Consider the following 26850-nt stretch of genomic DNA (forward strand, 5'->3'; position numbering starts at 1 on the left):
GTTTACAGTTTACTATTTTTATATAATTAAGAGACATGAGTTTTTCACTATCCAATTAGATGAGAAGCTTTCTGATGAGAAAGCCTCAGGGCAGCTTCAAAACAATGTCACACACAAATTGCTGTAGAAAGCAACCTCTTGGTTATGGCTGAAAATCTTCTCAAGTTAATTAAGTAAATGAGCTTGAATTTCTCTATTTACATAGAAAGTAGCTTAGAGATTTTCGATTCCCATGGCTTAAAACTTAAGGAACACACCTCAACCGTTTAACCTCAAAGGCAATATCTTGTCATATGTACTCAGTCAACAAAGTGTCAAGTGCAATATTGCCTCCACACAACAAAGCAAACTGTTATAGCTAAAAGTAAGGTACAGTATTTCATCCTATTTTACCATCAAAGTCATTTCCTCCCATATATATTATCTACTGATACTCACAGTACCAATACTGTATGACTAAGCAGCAGTCTCTCACCTATGGTTTTCTAATTGCTGTTGATGTCATGTTCACATGCTAGTGTGTTAACACAGAATATGAGATCATGTGTACAGGTAAAAAAAGAACCAGCATAGCATGTTTGGGTCTGAACCACATGATAAATTATGAATGGGATGAAAGACTGGGTTGGTTTATTGTTCATAAAAATAAACCAAAATCAAGCCAAAACCCATGTATTGTAAACACCATATTATCACTTCTCCACTTCCTAAAGTTCCAAACCCATCATCTGTATGTAAACCCATATATAAAACTACATTTGTTCTGCAAAATAATGCTGTAAATTCACTTCGAAACCAATAAAATGTTTCATAATGGAAAGGACGTGGATAAGTCACGCCCCAAGAGAATGAAAGTACAAAGGGCTTGTACAAAAGGGATACTGTAGAGCAAAGAGTGCTGGAAAGGAGAAGGGTGCTATCTTAAGATGTGTGAGTCTAGCAAGGTCTGTTTCGTGCATGTATGCAGAGGGCTGGGAAGGAATGTGGCTAGCTGCAGATGTGCCACAGTATCAAACCTTAGACGCCCACAACCTTGAGGCAAAAAGATGGCTGTGTGCATGTTGCTTTGGTGAATCCAGTTCTACTTTTTCACAACTGAGGAGAGACAGGCAGTGTACTTGGAGACCCTCACAAAGCCAGGAATCAGCATCCATCTTTAAAAATCCTACCACTGCACCAATAAGCAACATGATGTACTCCACTACTTAAGAGTGGTTGGTCAGGTTTTTATAAGATAAGCAGGTGTGTTGAAATTTATGGTACAGTAGCATCTAGGTCACATTCTGTCACATACTAGGGACCCTACCTACAATGTTTACTATTCTAGGAGTTATCCTGTGCCTTAAAGGGCTAGCCAGTGAATACTTGGAACTAGTTGCTCCCTGTTACAGGCAGACTTCCCTTTACACCTTTTTCCAGAACTCCAAAAGCTTCAAACTAGCCATTATAAGACCCTTTACCTTGGCGCATCAAAAAGAACACCTTAAAAAATACAAGTCAAAGTGCCCTGATTTTGTCTGGCTAACAGCCTACTTATCCAATGCTTTCATAGGCTGTAACTGATGCTACAATTAATGTTGTCTACAAAGAAACATTAGATAGATAATTTACAGCTCTAAGTAAGAATAACTATTGAATGAATTTAATTTAACTTCCACCTTCTTCAGTTGCTCTGCTATCACCAAGGCAGGTCTTTAAACCAGCTTATCATTAACCAGTGAGTCGTACTTACTCCTGAAAACATGTAGGTGTTGCAGAGTGACTAACATGCAGGAGGGAACCAGAGATAGTCTCTTTTTTTAAATGTGAAGCCTAATTCCCTAATCAGATTAGCTCAGATGAAATATTTAGATGAAAAAATTAACTCCATAGGGAATACTCGATAATGCTATCAAACTGATGTTTATGCGAAGAGAGAATTACATTATAACTAAATCAGATTACAATTTCCCTGTATAAACAGAATATGCAGGACAATAATTTCCTTTCTTAAAACTATTCCATAAAGACAGATGTATCTTAACCAGTAAACATTTTCCCCATCTTGGTTTTTTTTTTTTTTTTTTTTAAGTAGTTCAGAAGCTTCCCTTGTTGGGACTAAAATGACATTAGGGATTACAAAAGTGTTGCTACGGTTTCATTTGCTACCTTTAACAAAAGCAGCATACTCTGGTCTAAGCTTTATATACAAACGCATGTCCAAAATTGTACTCTAACCATTATTAACAAGCTATTTTCAACCTTATGCAAATACAATATGCTTTATGGGAGAAAATGATTGCTTCCAGGAAGGGTGGGTGGGTACAACAGCTCTTCTAATGTTTGATCCTTTCTAAGTGGGGAAGGAAGAAGAGAGACAGTAATTATACAGCTACTGATCCCACAATTGGTCCTATTATAACCAAACTTCTCTTGACCTGAAGAAGTTTATTTTCTGAAGTAGTACATATTGCTTACTACACAAGTTCTCATCTCTAATAACCAGAGACATATGAGCATCCTTTCTTCTTGCTTATGTGCAGACAGATGCGACCTCGGTGCGCTCACACTGGACACGTGTTAGTATGCAAGCAGGAACATCTTCTACTCTTGCTCTCAGAAAATGATCTCCTATTTTTTTAGAGAAACTACTTTGAGACTGGAATCTTGTACCCACTTACCTGGGAATAAGCCCCAATGAACTCAAGGGAATTACTTTTGAATAGATGTGCATAGGATTATACTGTGAGTAATAATGATTCCTTAAATCTCCAAGACAAAAGCAAAAAAGCATCCACACAAACCATCCACTCATCTACCTGAGTTCCTAAAATATTTTGCAGGAAAAATAAAGCACATCTGACTTATCATAGATGGTTTATAAAATGTTCTCAGAATGCACATTTTTCAAGTGTACAGAGGATGGGTTGATTCATACCAGGTAAAATTTAAACTGATCTTTCATTTTTTCGCAGAAATTACATTCTAAATATGGAACAAGATGTAAAATTTACTGTTGGAATAAGTCAAAGTGGAACTGGCAACAGAGACTGAAGGGAAAATTAGAAACGGAATGACTCCTTACACTCAAAGTCTGAACTCAAAAGAAAATCTCACTGTGTTTAATGAGGGATATTCCAAAGTAAGTGTTCAAAGGTGTCAGGCTGAACCAGAACACCTTGCTCATCTTTGAAAGGCTTCCTGTTGCACTTCCTGTGTTGTCACTCCCATTACTGGGGAGCAGCTGCTATGTGAAAGCATTCTATTACACAAAGACAAAGTGACCTATGTTCCAGGCTCAATACATAACATTTCCAAGCAGTGTTGCCAGATGAATGTTTAAAAAAAAAAACTTATAATCGCCTGCTGTCATCAGCCTGTAAGACTGCCAAGCAATGGTATAGCTGAGAACGTTTAAGGAAAATAAAATACAGTGTTCTCAACCTTTTGTACCAAGTGTCTGTTGCTTTGATAAAATAGATTGATGGTCCTGTCAAAACTGAAGTCAGCAAATGCAGAGTTTTTTTAAAAATTTAATATGTGCATATTAAAAGTGCCATTTCATTTTATTACCTAAAATGGTCCAGCTCTATACAATCTAGAAAATATATTTTCTGAGAGTAGGTATATTTCCAACTGTCAAAAAAGCTAGATTTGTTTTATGCAAGTCTCAACCTTCAGTTATTAATTAATTTTGGAAAGAGGGTGCAAGTGCAAAGGAAATGCCTTCTATAATTCTACTTAAGTTACAGTTTGCCATAACCCTACAGTCGAAGGATAATACACTACATGTTTCCTGCACATATGTATGCAATTGTTGTTTGCAGAGCTAAAACAATGCACCTATAGCATTAAAAAAAATTCTGCTACTTACCACCTGCATAAAATACCACATAATTAACTGTGCACCCCCAAAAGTGCTATATCCCATGCTCCACACAGAAATATATAGCCAAAAATAAATCTGTAATCCACATGACACATTGATTTAGTTTGTTCCACATGTTCACAAATTCCTCTTGTTGTTCTACCAGCCCCTCTCTCAGCTCCTGGAACAAATGGGCAGTTCTTCGCATCATGTTAACCTGCTCTGGCAACAAGAAATGGTGGGCTGGGTGCTGTGCTCACAACACACAGTGCACCCAACAGATCCATTTCTAACTCTAAGTGCTCAGGAAGGTGTTAAAGTACACACACATTTCATGCTTTTAACGTATGTCAGACAGAGGTTTGTTTTGTTCTTTTGAAAACAGGGAGCCAGGCAAGGCGACAACAGGGTGGTATGGACATATAAATATAAATATACAATCTTTGTATTTCTCTGTACAAACTACATTGGCCAGCCTTTTTTTTTTTTTTTTTAAAAAGCTCTACTTCTAAAAGCTCTCAAAAGTATGTGAGAACAAAAGGGTACATGGGTAAGGGCGTATTTTCCCATGTTCCTGAGTAGTCTCAGGAAGGGGTGGGTGGGCAAAAGTCAAGGACATTGTGACCAGTGGGGGAGGGGACATGTCCAGAGCCCTGAGTATCTTTCTGGGAGATGGAAAAAATGCTGCCTACCCTGATTCCTGAATGTATTTTGGATGGCATTCTTTTATCCAAAGGCATCTATGCTGTGATGACTGTGGCAGAAACAAGGAAGGGTTGTTCTACTCTGTTTCCTTTTTTAATTTCGGGAACCTATCAAGTAAATTAGTGACATAAGAAAGGACAATAGGTTTTTTTTTTGTAAATCAGGAATCTGCAATGCAACACCCAAGGACGTCTCCAATGGCACCCAAATGTGGTACCTGTGGGCTGCTGAGATTTATAATGTTTTAACTTCCCCCCTTTTAAGTATACGTGCATGGATTTGTATGAGATGCACACAGAAGTCTGCATCTTTTACGCTGTCCACCGAAGGCATTATACTCAATCACATTACAGAGAGTGCTTTGCCTTCCAATATTGTAATATTGGCTATTTTATTATCAATAGGGTATAGGGAATCTATTTGAATTGACTATTTGCTAATTCTCCCCCAAAAGTACATAATTTAAAAGAACATACAAAAAGAGTGAATACAATCCAGTACAAAAATTATCTGTGAAATAACTTCCCTGAGTCAAAAAGGAGCTACCAGACATTACCAAAACATATGTTTGAAAGAAATATTAGCTGTATTGTACCACAAACAATTCAATGAATTAGGGATTTCCTTGTTAAAGAGACATTGTGTTGTCTAATATCACTTTTTTTTTTTAGGTGAACAAGATGTAGCATCATATTCTTAGATAAAGCAGGTAGATGCCAAAACAGAAATTCTCTGAAATGTGCTCACAAGTCCAAAAAGTTTAGGGAACCATGATTCAGATTAAGACACCTAAAAATGTAATCTGCTAGAACTGGCAGCATACCTGTTGAAATTAATATCTGGATAACTTGAATATTCTGATTTCATCTTGGCATTTCGCCGAGGAAAAGTGCAGAAGAAGGCATTTGCTAGTAAACTAGCAGTCTGCTCCTGTGACATTGTGATGGAGTGGTTCATTTTTTGTTTCAGGAGAGGTATTGGCTAACAAAAGGGCAGAAAGGTGGGCAGAAATTAGTTTAGCATTCACAAAATGAAACACTACCCAGCAACAAGAAAACAAAGGAACAAAATTACATTTACTAATTTAGAGCAGATGTAATTTACGGGCATTGGTGGGTTCTTAAATCAGCACCACTATTAAAGTCAAGAGCTGTTTACTCAGGATGATTGGGAAGAGCCTTGTTTGACAAACCACCATTTATAATCAATAACAAGAAGAATGGCAAACAAAACCTCACTAGCCCCAAACAAGTTAAAATGTCCATGGAAGGAACAGATGGAATATGAGCAGTGGTGAAAGAAAAATAAAACACAGAGAATGCAACAGCTGTATTTTACAGTCTCTCTGTTACACAGATTAAAGAAAATGGGCAATTATAGCAATCACATCTTAACGGCTGCAAAACAAGATGGCATGATGATACACAAAGCATCACAACTATAGAGAGGAACTGAAGCATTCCAGCCTTCTTTGATTTCCTTGTATATCTGAGAGCAAAAAATACCAAGGTTCAAGGAAAACCATGTAAGGCTTCATTCCACATCACTAAAACTGTTAGGTTATTTTATCCCCAAATTTCATTATCTGCCTGTTTCTGTCTAAAATGTGCGCAGAGCATAAACAACCATCCCCAACCTGGTGGCTTCCAGATGTTTCGGACTACAATTTCCGTTCAGCATGGCTGAGGGATAATGGGAGTTGTGGTCCAACACATCTACAATGCACCTGCTTTGGAAGGCTAGTACAGGACATAATCTAAGACTAAATTCTTTAGTAAAGCTACTGAAAATTTTTTTGGTTATATCACTAAGGGTAAATTTTAAAAGGAGAATTGCATCATTGCTGAAAAAAAAATACTTAATTTAATGATATGCTACAGATTTATCAAGTCATTTTCCTATCCTTAATCAAACAGGAGCTTTTCAAAATTTGAGAAATCAGTTGTATTTGTCTTCCTTTAAAGTTTGAACATAAAGCACCAAAACACCACTCCTTGTACCCTTTTCAAATGATTTCAAGAGATGCATCAGAATGCATAATCTTCCCAAGTTGCTCCCAGACATTTGTTTAAGCTGGATCCATTCGAAAATATAAGATTTGGTTCATATGAGATACATGAACAAACAGTGCAAACAACTGATTCCAACAGAAACAATAGTATTGATCTATGGGAATGTACGAAATTTCAGTTTACAGATAAAATTTGCACAAGTACTGACTCTATGGCCCCATGGAGGTCAGTAAGCCTTGATGTGAGGCATAACATTTTAAAACACACCAAATGATGGCTGGGAAAGAACTGGGCTGTGGGCTCCTGCCTGAATGGGTTTAAGCTAGGCAAATTTCCCTGGCAACAGGCCCTGCCTGGTGCAAAGCCCTTATGTGAGATGCACAGAGACTACAAAAAAGAAATAGCAAGAATAGCAACTGGCAAGAAGACACTGGGAGGAAGTGCATTCTGATGGCAATTTGAAAAAGTGTAATGGCTGAAAATTGTGTAGAAATATTCCCACAAATCACCACTGGGAAGTAGTGCTATTATCAGTTAGGAGCAGTATCTGTATGAAATCCTCAACATGGAAGGCTCCTGGATACAAAGGGAAGCAGCATATGAATTAGCGTGACTGCACCATGGGCTGCTTCCCGTGACTTGCAGAAGCAAAGCAGCTGAATAAAATCCCCTTTCTCTTACAGATTTCCTCTAAAAATATACTTTCCAGCCAGATGTCTGGATAAAAAGTATTTAAGAAAACCTTTATACAGTTATTTTTAGAAGATTACCTGTGGCTAAGCTCACAGATTGGCTCAAAGCCAGGTTCTTTGCTCTCCTGTAGCATGTTTAATTCAGTGCAGGAAAGCCACATATTTAACACCTTTAAATATGCATCATTCTTCATGAAGGGTAGGGTGGGTTGTGGCTGGGTGGTTTGCTTGCTAATTTATTTCAGCTGTTTAAAAAGCTTTCCAAAGAGCGGAGTGGTATCAGACAAAAGATATCCAAAGGATACCTTCACCACCAAATACATCCTTATCAGCATTAAACGATACATAATGTTGCTATGCTCTTAATACAAAACTGCTCCCCCGCCCAAGCCCTTTTAAAAAATAGGCACTTGCAATTACAAATTTATCTCTTACCTGGGGGAGTAATCCTACTGATTCTGAGTCTCACAGTAAAACATTTTACTTGGTCGTGAAAAAAGCTTACTGCTACCATTATGTTAGACAAAGGCAGGGCAACAAACCATGAGTTCTCCTCATAGATAGATGGCTTGTAGTTAAAAACTATGGTTTGTTAGTATGGCTAGGTTCATACAATATATCCCCCATTTCAACAACAACAAACCACAGTTCAACAGCAAGTCATACTCAACCTTTGAATGTGGGTTGTTGTGCGGCCTGAACACAGTCAAAGTGATAAATGAAGCATTTTCATAGAATTGGGGAAAGGTGTAACAGCAGGCAGTACTGGTAATTTTAAGCAACAACGACAGAGGACAGTTCATGGACAAGTCTCTTCATAAGTTAGAAAGACCTGAACAAAGCAAAACCAAAACCAAATGACAGCTTCCTGCCTGTTTCAGTACATCAGTTTATGCAAGATGCTGATCTACGATCAAATCAATGTCCAGAAATAGGACTGGGAGTTTTTAGTGTCCTCTTATATTGTTATGAATGTGTCTTGTCCTCACCATTCCCTGGCCTTAACTCAGCAGGGCTAGAACTACCTAGCAGGGCCTTGACGTTTTGACCTCAACCATTTGTTACAGCATACAGCAATTTAATCTGCTATAGAGAAATCACTTAAAATGGGACTACCAACCTGGGTGCAGATGCTTGGCAGACAGAGCGCAAGTTTCACCATATCGGGCAAAATGGACTGAAACAGATGCTGAGCTTCTGCATCTTCAAGCACCTGTAGTGCAAAGAGAAGGTAGTATAGAGTGTACTGTTAAGAATAATGTCAATCAAAGCAGGCTGGACAGTAACTGAGTTTCCCAAGGCAAAGTTATTTCTTGGGACAAGGAAAAAAGTCAGATAAACCCATACACATTTGTAGTAATGATAACAAATACAGAATTTGCCATGCTGATTTATCCTCTAACTCTAGATTAAATGATTAAGGATAAAATAGGGATAGGGGAACTATGTAAACTGCTTTGGGTTTCTTGGAGAAAAAGAGAGAGATAAATGTACAAGACCAATAAGAGAATATGATTCCAGACACTGTAAAGCATGTGAAAGTTTTGAAATGTGTCCTTTAAAAAAACCAATCTCAGAAAATCCTGCAAGAGAACCTATACATTCCTTATCATCTATATGAGTCTTCTTCAGGCATGAAGACCTAAATTTTGGGGGGGAAAGAGCTACCACAGCATTTGAAGTAGTCTTCCATTTTACGGCATATGATCTATGTATTGTTGCAGTGACCCTCTATTTGGAAACAGATTTCTTTGTTCCATGAATCAATTCAAAGAAAGAATGCTCCGATAGGAAAACACTTTAAACCTCGGTAGTTTTTAATTGCAGGAGAAAACAAAAACCTTGCTCTTGGTCAGTCACAGCATACACATCCCCCAGTTGCAATGCATAAGAATGTTAAAGGACTGAATCTGGATCTCAAGAAGCAAAACAAAACAAATACATATGGATTGAATTCAAAGGAAGACATTTAACCTTAAATGTCTAGAAGACTGTCAGCTTCTGATAGTTCCTCTCCTTTGGGTAGCACCTCCTGTCTTTTAGAAGTGACACATGAATAGTGGGTGCCATGCTTTGTTGACGGCCACAAACGCTATAGTTTCACTCATCTAGTGACAGATTACGGCACTGGACTTTGTCATAGCTGTCAGCACTTCAACCTTTCCCTTATGCAGCTCTTGGTGTAAATGTAGTAAGAGCACAGGAAACTTCCTCCTTGAAGCAGAACTGCAACCAAAAATTTCAAGGCTTAGGTTCAGAAAATTAGTTAGAATGGTACCTACTCTATTTATGTAACACTCCCCTCTTAAAAATAGCAATTTCTGCTTCAATCCATCCTTTTCAGCCCTTTTACACTTATTTCTGACAAACAAGCTTATGAACTAGAGACTCTTGGGCTTGGAAATAAACACACTTTGCTAGTAATGCCTGGAAACATTAAGATTAAGCACACATGCAAGTATTTTAGGGTCACTCCTGCAATACCTACTTAGACAAGGGTTCCCACCAATCACTTTTAATGAGGAGAGCTTGTGGAAGGGGGCAGGAAGGTTTGCAAGATTACATGCGAATTTGGTGCCATATATTTAAAAGCCAGCCCTTTATTTCTGTCATGATCAATAGGATAGAAGTGGAACACAGACTGGGTGCAGAGGGATTCAAACTACTGGAACTCCAGGGATGCATTGCTTCCCCCACAACACTCCCATTCCCTACCATCATCAAATTTATCTCTAATGAGTGATCTTGTTACAGAGAGACTGTACAAAATAAACTTCACATGGTCTCACAGTTCCTAGAAGCAGTGTGTTTTAGGGGAGAAGGAGCTAAATTAATATAATACTATAGCAATCCTGTGCTAGGTTCATACCAGACCAATGCACAGTTGCTTATAATGCACCTCTGAAAGCCAGGATCTAGAAGGTATAGATGGTATCACAAACAGGTATTTAAAAGTATGTGCGTGATACAGATATATTGTTAAAGTACTCAAAACAACTCCTTTTCTCTCCTGAGTTTACACTAGTGGGATGTAAACAATAAACAATGGTTGATTTGCAAAAAACACATGCCTCTGTCTCTCCTTTTCTGGTGTAGCCGTGCGGGTACCAGCAGCTTCCACTTCCATTTTGGATACATCACCGTTAACTTGTGGTTAATTTTAACTTTAGTGAAACTAAAGTTTCTGAAACGATGTTTTGAAGCTGGCTTGTTTTAGCTAACCACAGTTAAGCATAACAACAGTTACTGCTGTTCAAAAATAATCTTTAACTTAGTTGGAAAGTTGGAAATGAAAGCGTCTGACCTCTTCTCCAGGTGGAAAAGAGGAGTGCACAAAAACATGAATCTGGCTACAGTCTGCTCGAGTTGCAAGAAACTGCAAACCATCATTAGGGTTTGTCACTGTGTAACATTGGTAATTGGTACCAATTACTGTTGAAATACCACCTTCAGGAAACAAGAATATGAATTCATTTTTCTTTGGATAACACTTTTTTTCAAAACATGTAGGAAATAAAGGATGCTTGTTAAGTGCCTTGATATGTAAAGTTGTTGATCAGTAAAAGAAAATTAAATGCAACAGCTGGGCACTTGATACCTTTATATTATTGTAACACTGTACTGGTTGCCTCATTGTCTGAGCAATTCCACATTGGGAAAAAGTTGTATTATGATATAAAACATAGAATATATCTGTCTTGCCACCTAAAGATGACAGAATCCTGACAGATCCTATTTTTTAAGCTAGTTTAATTCCCAGCAAACATAGCTTATTAATGCAACATGGTGTGTCACTCAACAAAGAAACTCCTTGGGTGAATTTTCTCAGGGATAGCATATGAGTGATTGCTTGCATACACTTGAGATTTTAGCTCTGATCCCCAAGGACTGGTATCAAGCAAGGGTTCCACTCTTTTCCACATTATTCTTCCTCATTATTCTCGAGGACTGGGTTGCCCTTGTATGAAGTGAGAGCACAAGGCCAAGCAAACTTCATTTACAGTTTCATAAAACGCATATTCATATCATACTCAAAAACTGTTGAGCACTATCGTAAGTAATGACTTCATGTTCACACAGGGTGACAGTCCGCCATATGCTATTTAACTCATGGTCACCATGTGGTTCACACAGGGTGTGTGTGAAACCACTATTTTTATTATGTAAACCCTGCTCAAAGGTTGTTATACAACGCAAATCTAGTGAGCATGCAAGGGTTAAACCCATACACAACCCATGCTGCATTAACTTTATGTGCAGGTTGTTTAATCCTCACATAACCCACACCTGTCAGATCCATATGAAGCAACAACTCCTGAAAGTGGGGCTGGATATGGAATATGGTACCTCTGGGAGCCAAAGCTTGTCACAGGTTAAATAAACCATAAATTGTAGCTGTTAATTGAAAGGCTGGTGGTAAGAGGGCTAGTGTGGTGCAGCGCTTAAGAGTGTGGGACTGGGACCCAGGTGGGGACTCTGAGTTTTGTGTAAGAAAAAGCAGGATATAAATCCAATAAATAAATATCAAATTTGATCCTTCGCAATGGAAACATCATGCATATCTGACAGCACATAGGAGAAACCAGTGAGACTAATATAAAACATAATGATGCTGTTGAGAGTATTCAGATTAATTCTGACAGTCAAAATAAATACATGATACACAACTCTGTACCACGCCAGTATCAATCACAGAAACAAAACAGGATATTCAAGTTCTGAAGCATTTTACATGCTTCTAGAACTGCTTCACTTTCTCTTCTGTCCTCCCCATCAAAAAGCAAACCATGTTTGCTCACTGAACCTCATTCCCTTTGCAGAATTAATGCCTTTCACAGCTTTAATGCAACTCCTCAATCACAACACAAGCACTTCCTGCACAAGTATAAAACAGGGTTTTGTCTGCAGCAAAGCATTTGTTCTGTTTTGTAAACAAACTACAGTAACTGATTTGGAATAGTTTTTACATTCTGTCATTTACAGGCACAGCCTTCTTTAACAGATTTTTTCTTCTAATTTAAACGAATACCAAAAACAATTCCAGCGTTTGAAAAAACACTGACCACTACATTTGTGTTACAGGCCATTACGCAATCTGAAAACTGACTACCGGTTTCCTACCTCACAGGAATGCGGCATGTGGTACAGCACAGCATCTTTTTAATTTAAACCATGCGTTTATTTCTGCATCAGTCACATTTCCTTTGCATTTAATAGCTTTGGCAGCAAAGGTAAGCATTAGCATTGACATTTCATGGCAATGAGCCACTAAGGTCACACATGTAAGTGTTCAAGGTAAGAATCAAGGCAAGAAAATATTTGTGACTACAAAAACAGCCCAAAGGCAACTCTGAAGAAATGCAATAAGCTCAAGGTAAGAAGTTTTTACACATTAGTTTTTAAAAAAAAAAATTACAAGTTGTTAAAATGAACTACCACCATTACAAGGGAAGGATGGTATGGGAGGAGAACTTTAAACTATGCCCATTCCTTTCTTCATTTATTATATGAAGTGAATCCACACAGGAAAACTTGTATAGCTGTCAGGTATATTTACAATCTTAGAATGGTTTTCCAATTAGAACAAAACAAAACAATAAGGTAATCTTTGGAGGAAGTAAGGAAAATCACCTTGGATTATGCAAAGAATTTTATCTGAGGAAGGGGAAAGGGAACATTTGACATTTATCAAAACTACAAACTGACACTCAGAAAAGAAAGGAGGAGACAGCTTACAAAGATAGAGGTTAATTTGGCTTTATTTTTTATATTTTTTGAAAGCTTAAATATGTCTTGTGCCAATCCAAGGCTGCAACGATCTCTCAGGTGTATCCTACTTGACAAGTGAGCCTTCATTTTAATGATTTCCATAATTTTAAATAAAGTTCAAATGGGAAATAAAAACCTATTCTCTTGATTTAAATGAATTTTAAAACATGCATTTATATTTTCAAAAGAAACATTCAATGCCTCACCAGCTTCTCCTATACTGTACATTCATTTCCATCAAGTTTCCCAAGCTCTGCCTAAGCTCCTTGATTGCCAAAACTCCTGGCACAACCTGGACTATCACAGAGTAGTCTGTAAAGAGGATGGTGGTGAACTAGGATATAGCAGGACTTTTATCTGAAACCTAGAAGCTAACAATAGTGGTTTCTCACCCAGTAAATCTGATGTGTGTGATTGATATGTGTAGTTTTAGTTTAAAATCATAATTAAAAAAAAAAAAGAATAGTGGTGGTTTCTCCTTCTTTCCATGCACCTAATGTAAAACAGAGAAGGACTGGTGAATACTACTGAGGCTTGCAAACCTCTTCAGTGACATATGAATTAATGTCCCAATCTATGGTTCTCTATAAAGAACGTGTGATTGCTGATGAGATTGCACAAACTGTACAAAAATGAAGGGAATTTCTATTTGCATAGAGCAGCCTTGTGGAACAATCAGCTACTGCCCTCAGTGTTACTAAAGCTAGACACAACTGGTGCAATCCATGCCTTGTGTTCTATTTCTAGTTTTGGGGTGGTGGTTGGGGGAGTTTATCATATTGCTTACTCAAATTTTGTTAGTAACATCGGAGTAAGGGAGAGACAAATCAGAAGTAGGAGGGTTGTGACTAAAGTTCAAATTAAACCTACCTCAAATATATCTTCAACTTAACATGAAAATTAACACCAGCTGTTAAGGCTAATCATTACACAGAGAAAGGAATTTCCTGGTGTATCGGCAGGGAGGAAAAGGTAAAATTCTTCCTCTCTGCCTGCTGCAGCCTTGATAATGATCAGCCCCCTTTGCAAAAACCTGCATGCTAAATGCAAAAACTCATTTCATATGCCTTGTTTGGCCCCTATTATTTACTCGTCTGGGCTTCTGTTATTAACATGAGCTCTTTTATATCAATTAAGATCAACTACATGGAACACATGAAATATCATCCTTAAACATATGCTTCAGTTTTTGTTATCATTGAAATATTTTAAATGTTTATCTCATTGTGAATAATATATAGCATGCACAAGGTAATTTTAATTATATATTCAGAGGTTTAAAGTAAGTTGCAATTGGTTCAACTGCTGGAAAAGTTTCAGCTTGAGCTTCAGTAGACAAGGGAAAAATCTTTTTTTTAATATTGGATTCTGCAAATACATGACCTTGTATTTCTGAAACAGAACAAACAGAATAAAACGCAGCACAGAAAAACCAGATAACATTCCTGTGCCTTAGGTCATTTTGTTCCTAGCTTAAAAGCCTGTATTTATAGCCTTGACCTCTCTCAATACAGCTTATTCCTTTTAATACCGTCCAGCCAATTATAAAAATGCTTTATCAGAAAACCAGTCAACAGTAAACAAAAACCAAAAAAGACCCTTGTATATCAGCATTTCCAATTTTAACATAATGAATGGAAACAAACATCTTGTTAAAATCAAATATGATACAATATGGAAACAAGATATTAAACCATTAAAAAGTGCCACATCATATATCAGGGTAGAAATGGAACCCTACTGATCAGGGAAAGTATGTGTGAATAAAATGTGCTTTCAAGAAGCATTTAAAACTTGCCTCTTTTCTACTGCTTGAATCACAAGAGAATGTTCCAAAGGGCAGGTACCACCACTTGAAAAGTCTGCTTATGTACCACTGTCTGGTGAAAATCCAGTGGCGACGGAATGACCAACAAGGTTTTCCAGAAGATCTGGGGGACTGATTGCGTACTCACAGGTGATAACCTGCTCCTGCATGAATTTGTCCAATCCCCCTTTTTAAGGTCTTCCAAATTGGTGGCCATCACTTTTCCCTGTGGCAATGAATTCCACAGTTTGTGGATAAGCATTTCCTTTTACCTGTTCTCTATTAGTTCAGTCAGTGAATCACTGATAGCTCAGACCCTACCAATCTGCACTTGGAGTTGATTTTTTCTGCCCCCACATGCATGAGTTGACACTCGCTTACACGTGAGTGCATTTATCATTTGGATGTCCGTTCTCCCGGCTTGCAGAGATCCCTTTAGAGCTCCTTTTAACCACTCTGAATAGTTTGGTGTTATTAAACTGATAACTTCCTGTTTATCCTAATTCCATATCACTTATGAATCGGTTGAAAAGCACAAGTCTCCAAATGGAACTCTGTGGGACCCCAGTGTTCATCTCTCTTTCTTATAGGATATTATCATTTATTCCCACTCCTTGCTTTCTGGTCTTTAACCAGTTACTGCTCCATAAGAGGATCCTACCTCCTTTTATTCCCTGACCACTAAACTTGGTCAGGAATCTTCGGTGACGGACTTCGCCAAAGCATTTTGGAAGCCCAAGTAAATAACGTCTACTAGATTGCCCCTTCCACGTGCTTACTGATATTCTCAAATAGCTCTAATGGCTTAATGAAACAAGACTTAACATTATGGAAGTCATGTAAATTCTTTTCCATCAGGGCCTGCCCTATGCATACTTATTGATTCTGGCTTCAATGATGCTTTCAACCAATTTACCCAGAACAGACACTCAGCTAACTGGCCTGTAATTTCCTGGGTGCCACCTGGATCCCTTTTCACAAAGTGGTGTTAATCAGCCATTCTCCAGTCCTCTAGTACAGAGGCTGATCTTGGTGGTATATTACATATTTTTGTAAAAAGTACAGTGGTTTTATATTTGAGTTGTTTAAGAACTCTAGGATGGACGCCATCTGGACCCAGTGATTTATTAACATTTTGTTTGTCAATAAGGTTGGGAATTTCATCTTTTGTCACTACTATCTGCCTTAATTCCACAGACATCCTTCCTGAATGCATCAGTTCAGAACAGGTATCCATTCTGTAACCTCAGCTGTGAAGACAGATGAAAGGAATTCATTCAGCTTCTCTGCAATCTCCTTAGCCTTCTTTAGTACTTTTAATTCCATCCTAACTGACTGGTCCAGCTGCCTCTCTGACTGGTTTCTTTTTTCTAAAATATTTATAGAATTCTTTATTGTTGGCCTTGATGCTGCCAATGATGTACTTCTCAAGATGTTTCTTTGGTTCTGTCATTTTCTGTTTCTACCCCTGTTGTAAAAATAAGTGCCCCCTTTTGTTTTCTTGGTTTGCACAAGATTTCCATTTATTTAAGGAAAACTTCTCCTTTCTAATTGGTTCCTTGTCTCAATTTGTTAACCATGCTGGTGACCTCTTGGACTTCAGGCTGTGTCTCTTTAAGTTGTGGTAGGCATATCATCTTTGCCTCTGCTACTGTGGTTTTGAACACTCTCCAAGCATTTTGAAGAGATTTAGACTTCTAGATTCTCTATCAACTTCCTTTTTTACCAGTCCCCTTATTTTAGAGCAATTTTCTCTTCTGAAGTCAAATATGACTGTGCTGGATCTCTTCCAACCTGCCTAGTAAAGGCACTGTGGACCAACTGTTTCCACTTGGTTCAACAATATTTGCATCCTCTACTAAGTCCTGGGAAACCCCATCTAAGATTAATTTCAAGACTGCCTCCACTCTGATTGGTTTCATGACCAACTGTTATAGATGACATTCATTTAGGATATCAAGAAATGTAACTTCTCTGATGGAACTGGAAAATACATTTTTTCATTCAGTGTGTGGCTAGTTTGAAGCCACCCATTACTACAGTAATCCCTTTGTTGGTCTTGTCAATTTCATACTCAATCTCAAGATCATTCTGAACATTCTGGGCTGGAGGACAATACCATATTCCTATGAATAGTTTTTATGATTCTGTTGGACACTAAACCTTTTAGATTATGAAGTCAACTGGACATGATGCCCTCTTTGATGTACAGAGCAACTCCTCCTTCAGTATGTCTTTCCTCATCCTTCCTATACAATTATATATCCAGAGATGACAGGCATCCCATTGGTTTTTTCCATCTCACCAAGTTTCCATGATGCCCACTATATCTAGGCTCTCATTTTAAACCAGGCACCCCAAACTTTCCCATTTTGCTCTGAGGATTCTAGTAATTACATAACTCCACTTAAACATAGCATCCCAATTAGACTTCTTGATCTAATTAGCCACAGCTTTACTGATATGGTTTAACATATTTTATTCTTATATTTGTTTTTCTTGTTTACCACTCTCCTTACTGGAATATGGAGCCATAAATAAATCCTGCAAATATAAATATAAATAATATACAAATACTTGTGTACTGTTGCCTATTACATAAAAAAATATACCTAAGTACCCAATACAATTTATTGATCTGATTAACCTGCTCTACCCCATGCACTATGCAATCCTCAGCAAAACATATGACATTAATATTTGAACATTCTCCCATTTAAACAATGTACCTGGAATTAATCAACATCATAATCATCATCATTATTCAGGTCTACTGTTTTCTTTGCAATGGAAGGGCTCCCTCTTCTGTCAAGTTTTTAAGAAGAATATATGCATGTGTTTTATATGGACGCAGACAGGGACCGCAGCCAAGAAATTAAAAGACACTTGCTCCTGGGGAGGAAAGCTATGGCAAATCTAGACAGCATACTAAAAAGCAGAGACATCACCCTGCCAACAAAAGTGTGTATAGTCAAGGCTATGGTTTTCCCAGTTGCAATGTATGGCTGTGAAAGCTGGACCATAAGGAAGGCTGAGCGCCAAAGGATTGAGGCCTTTGAATTGTGGTGCTGGAGGAGACTCCTGTGAGTCCCTTGGACTGCAAGGCGATCAAACCGGTCAGTCTTAGAGGAGATCAACCCTGACTGCCCTTTAGAAGGCCAGATCCTGAAGATGAAACTCAAATACTTTGGCCACCTAATGAGAAGGAAGGACCCCCTGGAGAAGAGCCTAATGCTGGGAGCAATAGGTGGCAAAAGAAGAAGGGGATGGCAGAGGATGAGGTGGCTGGATGGAGTCACTGAAGCAGTGGGTGTGAGCTTAAGTGGACTCCGGGGGATGGTGGAGGACAGGAAGGCCTGGAGGAATGTTGTCCCTGGGGTCGCGATGGGTCGGGCACGACTTCACAACTAACAACAACAACAAAGACATTTCAAGTGAAAAATTAAATTATCCTACTTACTGCCATTCATATATTAACACATGCCCCACAGAATGTTGCTGTTCCTCAGAAAGAAGCTAAGAATTTCTGGGAATCCTGGCTTATTGATACATGTGAACTTGGCCTTTGCCTTTTGTATTCACTTCTTAAGCAAGTATCAAGAACCCTTTACTAGCATGCAAGCTGGGGAATAATAGTTGCATATTGGAGACATCATCACATTTTTGCTATTTCATAGCCTAATAGTACAGGAAGAATGACAAACAATTTCAAAATTAGTGTGCAGATTTGCTATGGTTTTATGTAACTATTATGCTCCTTTTTTCTTGTATTTGGAAAACGTCATGCTTGTTTTCTTCAATGGAAGCCAAAGCTCTCAAAGAATCTTCAATAATTTACCCTACTCAAACAGTCAAGTTCAGTTCATTATCTAGGCAGAGCTGGCTACATTAAAAGGCATACAGATATTGAAGAAAATGCTTTGTAAGTGTCTTGGCATTTGTTAAACAGTCACTTGTTTGATCTAAATATCTAACAACAGCCGCACAGATGGTAAAGGAAAGCAGATGCACTGAGGGGCACATGTAGGAAAATTAAGCCTTGCTCCCATAGCAATATGCAAAAGGAATCATTAATATTATCTCTTTAAGCGTGCTTCAGCAAATAAAACAAGATACAGCCTGTTTATATTTAGGAAGAATCAACAACCATATTGGTATATTGAAACACTTTTATGCATTTCTGTTGTCAGTAGAGTTTCCAACTTTGGCTGCAAATACAAAACCTAAGCTAGCAGCTGCTGTAACACCTTAAAGGCTGGGAAATGGGGCTACCTGCATGTTGCAATGGCAGTTTGTGGGCTAACTAACCCACAAATCACTGTGGCACATTCTGTGCAGGTTGTACTACCTTTCTGAATGTTCAGCTTCTAATTGGGCTGATTGGAAGTTGAATATTCACACTGGCTACAAAGGTGCTCAGCACACACCACAGGCCAATACTTGCCATCAATATATACAAACAGGGTCTTTAATAATATCCTGGGCTTTTTCAAGTGACTTTTTAAGATCAGTTAATTATACAATGAATTTTGATGATAAAGAAGCACATTATCAACATATTAGAAAGGTCCCTTTCTGTGGTCTTTCCAAATGGTTATATTATCCCAGCTGGGCCACATTGGCTGTTTTTATGTTCAGTTACAATCTAGTCTAAAAAAAACTTTTCGAAACATATGTTTTTTAAAGTTTCTTACAAGATGTACAAGTCTGGGAAATATTTTTATTTTACCCATATTTTCATGCAAGGTGGGCTAATCATAATTCTATTGCTTTTAAAAACAACTTTATTTTTCTAAACTTATCATTTCTAAGATACATTCCAGAAACATAGTAGCCTCTCTGACAAATGGGGAAGCAGGAACTAAAGACGTTCTAGTATCATCCAAATGTCAACAAAATACCTACGTAAGGTTTGACATCTCTTTACCATAAACCCAGTATTTCTTCTCAATAGCAGCTCTGTAAGTTCAGTTCCACCAATTCAAAGTGGTCTTCCCCCAATGCTTTGTTTTTTGAAAATCATACAGTAGGGGTGCAAACACCCTAAGTCCAAAAAGGAGGCACCAGGGAAACTGAATGTTCTGCCCAAATGTGCACCTGGGCTAAATTCAGGGCCATGATCTTAATTCTGTATTGGCAATATATTATATATTCATTTCTGTGTGCTGGACAGGTGCTGGGTGAGATGAGAGAAGTGCATTATTCTGAATTTGTCACTTGGGCAAGGGGATATGGGTAGATCTGGGACTGTAAATGGTTTTAATCCTCTCCCCGGGGCTCCCAAAGATCTTAAAATAAGTTCATCCTGTGCTTTTTAAAAACTATTGTTGACATCTTCTCTGGGGCCTGATAAAAATAAAAAATAAATCCTTATGTGTCTCATTAATGGTTGCTACAGGACTATCTCTGAGAGCCAAATTAAAAAGGGGCTGGAACCCTTAATGGCCTGCAGGCCAAAGGTTCTTCCATTTCTTATTTACGACTGAGAATAATCAGGGCTCAACTGTGCACATTCATCAGGGTCAGTTAAGCAACAACACAAAATTAATTGTCATTATCTGCAAAGGACTGAAAAGCAGTAACATTATACACTAAAAATACTCTTTACAACACAAATAATATTAACTTAATGCTGTGCATAGTGGATTGGAGGAGAAAAGTATTTTTCCTTCCTCAAATTATCTTTCATTTATGTAACCACTGGCATCTTTGTTAGAATAAAAACCAAATGCTTGATTAAAGTTAAAAGTTTTCCAGAAATGCTCATTAGTACTGATGACCTTTATTCTGTAACATATTGGAAATCTATCATACATTCCTTTGGGGGGAAAAACCACATTAAGTGAACTGATACATTAGGAATATAAATTATCAGATAAGTGTTTGGAATTTAATTTAGTGGAACGTGGCACAGGGAAGTCATAAAATACAGTCCATTACTTCCAGTTTTCAGCAGCAGGTAAAAGGAAGACAATAATGGCACTGCAGTTTTTAAAAACCAAACCATTTCTGGTATTTCACCAATTACTACTCTACTACTATAACCCGAATTTTAAAAATTGTTTTAGTAATTCATATGTTCATGGTTAGTGCACATGGATTTGATCCCGGGGTACAATGAATGAAAACCAAAGAACTTCTAGAGCACGTGTGCAAAAACTTGCACAATGCATTCATTTCATTTATATCCCACCTTTCTATTGAGAAAATAGCACTCACGGTGGTTTATGATCATCAATAAATAAAAACTTGAGTACAATGATGAAAATAATACATTAAAATAAACTTAATGAAGAATTCGGCACAAGGCTACAGCAGTTATTCTACAGCACAAGCCAATTCACTTGCTAGGATTTATTTTCACTTTTCTTATGCAACATTCTAATACGATCTGCATGTGATCTGTGCACAAGCAGAAGATATCTCCTAGAAAAGCAGAGAAATTTTGAATCCATATTTGCCCATTTTACTGTAGGAAGTGGAACCAGGGATAACAGAACACAAATAAAACCCTTTCTGATCCTTGATAGGCTAAAAAGATGCACAAAATAATTGCATACTGACACACTGGAATTTTGCATGGACAAATGGTGCCTCAATACATTGCTACTAAACAGACATGCAGAATCACACTTCTTTAATACATAATGGGGAATTCAGATTTCAAACCCTAAAACAACTGTGAAGTGCGGTGCGTATAGACAAGTAAAGAAACAGATGTAAACTCCATTTACCCAGATACAAATTGTGATGTCTTTTCAGAGCCAAAGGCTCTGGCATTTCAGATGTTGCCTATTTTTTAAAATTTTTGCCAGCTCTGATTGATGTACTTTTGAATTGATGTACAGTTGTTTGTTCACTATGCTGTTTTAATTATACTGCCTATTTTGTTTTTGTTGTTTTAAATTTTGTTACCTGCTCTGGGAATCCTTCAGGGTTGAAATGCACAGTATGCATATAAACAGACACACAAGCTAGTCATGTGTTTTGAGAGTTCTGTATGCAGTCACAAGAGCTAAAGTCTTCCTCTGATTTCCTACTATTAAGAAATAAATCAGATTTCAGAAGACAGAGGGACCCATGGAATCTGTGAAGTGAGGTCACATTCTATTGTTTGAAGCACAATCACAGTCATATAGCTTCCTAGAATCCCTGGGTTCGAACCTAGTTCTTTTACTAATAGTCTACAAAGCATCTGACTTCTGTTTTTTAAACTGTGTTTTCCCTATTTCCTTTCCAGGCCATTCTCTGGTTTGAACTACTATACTCCTGAGCAAAAGAAAGCTAATTCTACATGAAACATCTTGCCTTAATAAGAACAGAAGACAAACAAGTCAAAGAATCAGCTACGGTTAAAGCTCTGTCAGTTTGCAGTACCACTGAGATCAAACTTTGTATTTCATTCCAGCTGGCATGGTTCAGGTTAAACCATCTCCATTTAGTCCCCAAGGAAACTCCATTTCCATTCAGTGGCTAGCACACTCTGGAACCACAATGTTTTCAGCAGCTGCTTTGGTAATTAAAGGAATACTTCAAAGCTTTTGCATTACTTAACCCTATAGCTGTCTTTTAAGCAGCTCATTTCCCTCTAAAAATTGCTTGCACTATATATATATATACATTTTAAGAAGCAGACAAAAGTGTTTCAAACAGTTTGTCAGTCACTGGAGGAGTTGTCTATACATGCATACCCACAAATAAAGAATTAAAAATTTAAGTTATGGCATGGGCCAGATGAATATTTTGGAGCTTTTTGGCAGTGCTTATGTTTCACCAGAATGCCCACTACTCCTTTGTGGGTGCTACTCTAATTTCACTCCACAAATGATGTACTGTTCCAATAAATCAGAAGTCATCTAACCATCTTTAACACATTTTCCCTATTATCTTTTCCTTTTGCTGTCCACCCACTCTTTTTAACTGATCCTCTGCTGTTCTTATTTGACCAACCACTGTTTCTTTAACTGATGCTATTGTAATATAGTGTTTTATTCGTTTTATATTCTTATTGTTCACTATGTGAACAATACCTATGTGAACAATACCTATGTAGAAGGGGATCAGTATATACAGGTTGTAAATAAAATTAATTAATGGAACTTATGTTTTAATCAGAATTTTTAACCTAATTCTCTAAGTTTTTGAACTTCCAAGAGTCTCCCTATATTCATTACTACAGCTTGTAAATAACTGCAGTTCACTAACATTCATTTCAAATACTATTTTTAAAAAGGGGATAGGTGGTGATCATGCCCTTCAACTTTTCAGTATTGAAGAGGGGAATCAGAAACATATCAAAAGGTTTTTCTAATAGAACAACCTTTTTTTCCCCAATACTACCAAATACCTAATTAAGTGATGAATCTTACAGGAGGAATATGAAATATGGGCAACTGAGACATTATGGCAAATAAGATTGTGTTCAGCTTAGTTTAAGATGTAAAATGTGGTTTTGACATCCAAGTATACTTCAGGCAAAGCATAATGTAGAGAAATTTGTCCTGTTTTCCATCCTCTCAACAGTTTCATAAACAGATTCCCATCTCAATAATGCAGTAGCCTCTGGTGATGGAGCAATTATGGTTTGCAAACTCACTTCAAATCACAGCTTTCTGATTCTGGCTTCTGGGCCAATCACAAACCATGGCCTGTGAATTCACAGTTCATGCCAAACCACATTAAACTTGCTTAGCTGTGGTTTGCTGTGATGCCTGAACCGAGTCACAGAATCTGTTCATTCCTCTGTCCTATTAATCACTTGTTTATAGTATGCATAAACTAGATTAAATGAAAATAAAACCAAGAAATCATATAATGGCAAAACATGGAAGGTGGTTAAATCGTCTCTTGCACTTTCCAAGATCAAGTAAGTGTTTATTACCTTATCACAGAAGTCAGTTAGAGCTGTGAAGTCCCATTTCTTGGCATATGCAATGTTATATCTGAGGATAGCCTCCTACCAAAGAAAAAACAGCAAAAACCTGAGCCATGGGAGAACTTTGTTTCTGAAGCAAGAGCGCCCTCTGCTGGTATCAGATTACTTAGCCAAATATATAGCATTAGTTTATTTTACAACAATCTTTACCAAAACTATCCTGTTGCTGGAAGAGAAGAGAAAGGCCAGATTACTCTTGCAAGAGATCTAATTATCCATTCCAACTCCTTTTGCCCTGGGACAGAATTTCCTATATTTAATGCATTCCTAGAAGATGCCAATCCAACCATTAATCAGGTAACTGTAATTACAGTATTTTTATTTCCTTTGCAATATTAACAAGGATCTATTTTGCAGGAAACTAGACTTTTTCCTGAAATGAGAAAATAATATCTAATGGCATGAAGCACCATTTAGCCAATGTAACTACGTTTTAGCTTCAGTGATTTAATGAAATCAGTGGTTCGAAAACTCTATAGTCTAATTCTCTTCATTTGTGCTAATATCATTCATGTCTTTTTAAAATTCAGGTTTTCTAACCATACATTTAATTATATGGACAAGTTATTATATAGATTTAAGTTGTCACAGTGTATCTAGAAGAGTGTGATCTAGTATTTCCTTGCCACACATCCCTCCAACTGCACACCACCAAAGGTCTTTAGACTCCATTAAGTTTAAAATGCAGTCTGGGGATTTAGCATCAGAGCTTTCGAACAGGAAATGCTGCCAGCCGGCATAAGCTCATCCATATTTAGCCTTGGAGAAGGTTTTGTGCCAAATACTCAATCTGTGTTTACGTTACTTAGCTGTACTCAGCTTTTCTTTACAAGCTCATGTTTGAAGCTCTTTGACTCAGTTTCCGTGTGCCTTTTGGACCTTTGCCTTGAAACTTTTCTTCAATGTCATTCAGTAAGATCCAAGGAAAAAAGATCTTAATTTGCATATCCTACCCATGAGCCCAACACACTGGTCAATGTACACAACTGGATCTTCCTGAAACAACAGGAGTTTCAAGAGCAATTTGGTGGTTCACAAATTCCTTCATTTGAATAAAGCAATTTGATTGATTGATTTGTATCCCACCATTGTTAAAGGTCATCTACAATCACAAATAAAACTTGACAAATACCATATTCAAAACTAATATATTCAAACACGATTAAAAGCACAGCAACAAATTAAAAACTGTATTCAATCTAATAAATTTTGCTTGAATGAAAAGGTCTTTCCCTGCTACAAGAACAGCAGAGAGCGGGGAGACCTGGCCTCCCTCAGCAGGCTATTCCATAATCTGGAAGCAGTCCGAGAAGGCTCCCTCTGGGCACCACCAACAATGCCTCTGAAGGTGGCCATGGTGAAAGGAGGACCTCTGCTGAAGCTCTGAACATTTCTGGCTAAATTGTATCACTCTCAAGTTAAGGAGTCCAATTTTCGGCAAAGTGTCTTCTTTCTAAGTTCCCTCCTTTCTTAATTTCCAGTAGTCAGTTGAAATTGCAAAAGATCTTATTTGTTAAATGCTTACCCTGTAATGAGATATACAATAAGGGTAGATGATAAATTTTACTGGATCGGAGTTTGAGGGGGAAAAATAGTGGGGCCAGTTTGCTAAATAAAGCTTCATCAAGCAGAGTGGAAGTTGACATGGGGCCTGTCTGCAGGCAACAATGATGTGAGAGGGGAGTCCCGAAAGAGCCAGCATGTCTGGTTTCTGTTGGCATTTGGAGGTTTTTCTCCTGGATTTGGCCTATCTTACAGCAAGTGAAACTAGGAGGTTATTTTAATTATTTTGCTTTACAGCTATTTGGCAACCCCCACAAAATACCTTAAAACCAATCTGCCATCACTAGTTATACTCTTACAGGCGTACAAGACACCAAATAATAATTATTCCCCTTTAAAGCAGATAACTTCTGTAAAGAATCCAAGGCAAGTTTTGGTGAAACTTATCTTCTATTCAGCATCACACAGATGAAAGTCCAAGTTCAATCCTATAAATAATCGTCATCCTCCCTCGCCAAAGAACTACTGATTCATAAAAGAATATATTGTAATATTGCACTTCTTTGCCTCACCCAGCAATTTTAGGGAGGCAACCACAAAATGTTGAAAACAGCTACTGATACATTTGAAAATCAGTGACTTGCAAATAATATGTCAATTTCCACAAACCAAGTTAAATTTGTCATCACCAGACTTTGGGTCTCAGGACTTAGTACAAAATACAGTAACTAAATAAAACCAAAGCAAATGTAGCTCTCATTGATGCCTGTATGGAGACTACTCTATCCTGAGAATTATGGATGTTCAGAGTTATAATTCTTGATTAACAGTTTAAAATTCAACGTCAACTTTTAACGTTAACTGACTGGCTAGTTCACCCAATCAAGGCAGCCTGGTGGCTTGTTTAAGCCGTAGCACATGCTACTGAGGCCAGGCTATCTAAGGGATTGATCGATTGATCAATTGATTGATCTATCTACCAGCCCAGTCACTGTGATCTTCATCCAAAGTCGTCCTCTGCATTCCTCCCCATCATGAAGGAGGAGAGCTTTCTTGAGTACAGTGCCCCAACTTTGGAAATCAACTCCCTTGGAGGTCTGGTTGGCACTTACTCTTTAGGACTTCAGAGAACAACTAAAGACATGCCTGTTCGATAGTTATTTTAATTAGGTGAATTCTGAATTTTACTGATGTTCTAATCTTAATTTATGTTATTATGAGCTGCTACCCATATGTTTTAAATACTAGATTTTGATATGATTAAATTTTAATAGTTTTTGCCTTATTTTAGAGGGTTAATCTATATATATTCAATTTATTATTATAATTTTGGTTCTATTGAACTTTCACAGCTTATTTATGATTGTTATTGATCTTTTGTAATTGTGTATTATCATGTCATCTTTTATATTGTTTTATGCTGTCTAAGGATTTTAATACGATGCAAGCTGCCCAGAGAGCCTGCGGCTAGTGGGGCAGCTTATACATCAAATAATTAATAAATAAATTTGCTAAATTACTGCTACCCGACCTGGCTTGTCCTTAAATAGACAAACAGCAGGTCATGGGTTATATAAGGG

General features: G+C 37.6%; 1 protein-coding gene across 4 annotated transcripts in view; it reads right to left on the reverse strand.

Annotated features, from left to right (window-relative positions):
- PARG (poly(ADP-ribose) glycohydrolase) overlaps positions 1-26850 on the reverse strand; it is a 76581-nt gene that overhangs the window by 36013 nt on the left and 13718 nt on the right. For all 4 annotated transcript variants that reach the window (XR_006413750.1, XM_044420338.1, XM_044420340.1 and 1 more), the window contains 3 exons: positions 23714-23788; positions 8377-8469; positions 5376-5533 (listed from right to left, as the gene is read on the reverse strand). Coding sequence is in view for 3 of the 4 variants with exons in the window: in XM_044420338.1 (XP_044276273.1) it covers positions 5376-5533; positions 8377-8469; positions 23714-23788 (326 nt within the window). In the remaining variant the exon portion in view is untranslated. The remainder of the gene's footprint in view (positions 1-5375; positions 5534-8376; positions 8470-23713; positions 23789-26850) is intronic.

Source organism: Varanus komodoensis, unplaced genomic scaffold (assembly GCF_004798865.1).
Source record: "Varanus komodoensis strain SLA01 unplaced genomic scaffold, ASM479886v1 scaffold11, whole genome shotgun sequence".
Taxonomy (NCBI): domain Eukaryota; kingdom Metazoa; phylum Chordata; class Lepidosauria; order Squamata; family Varanidae; genus Varanus; species Varanus komodoensis.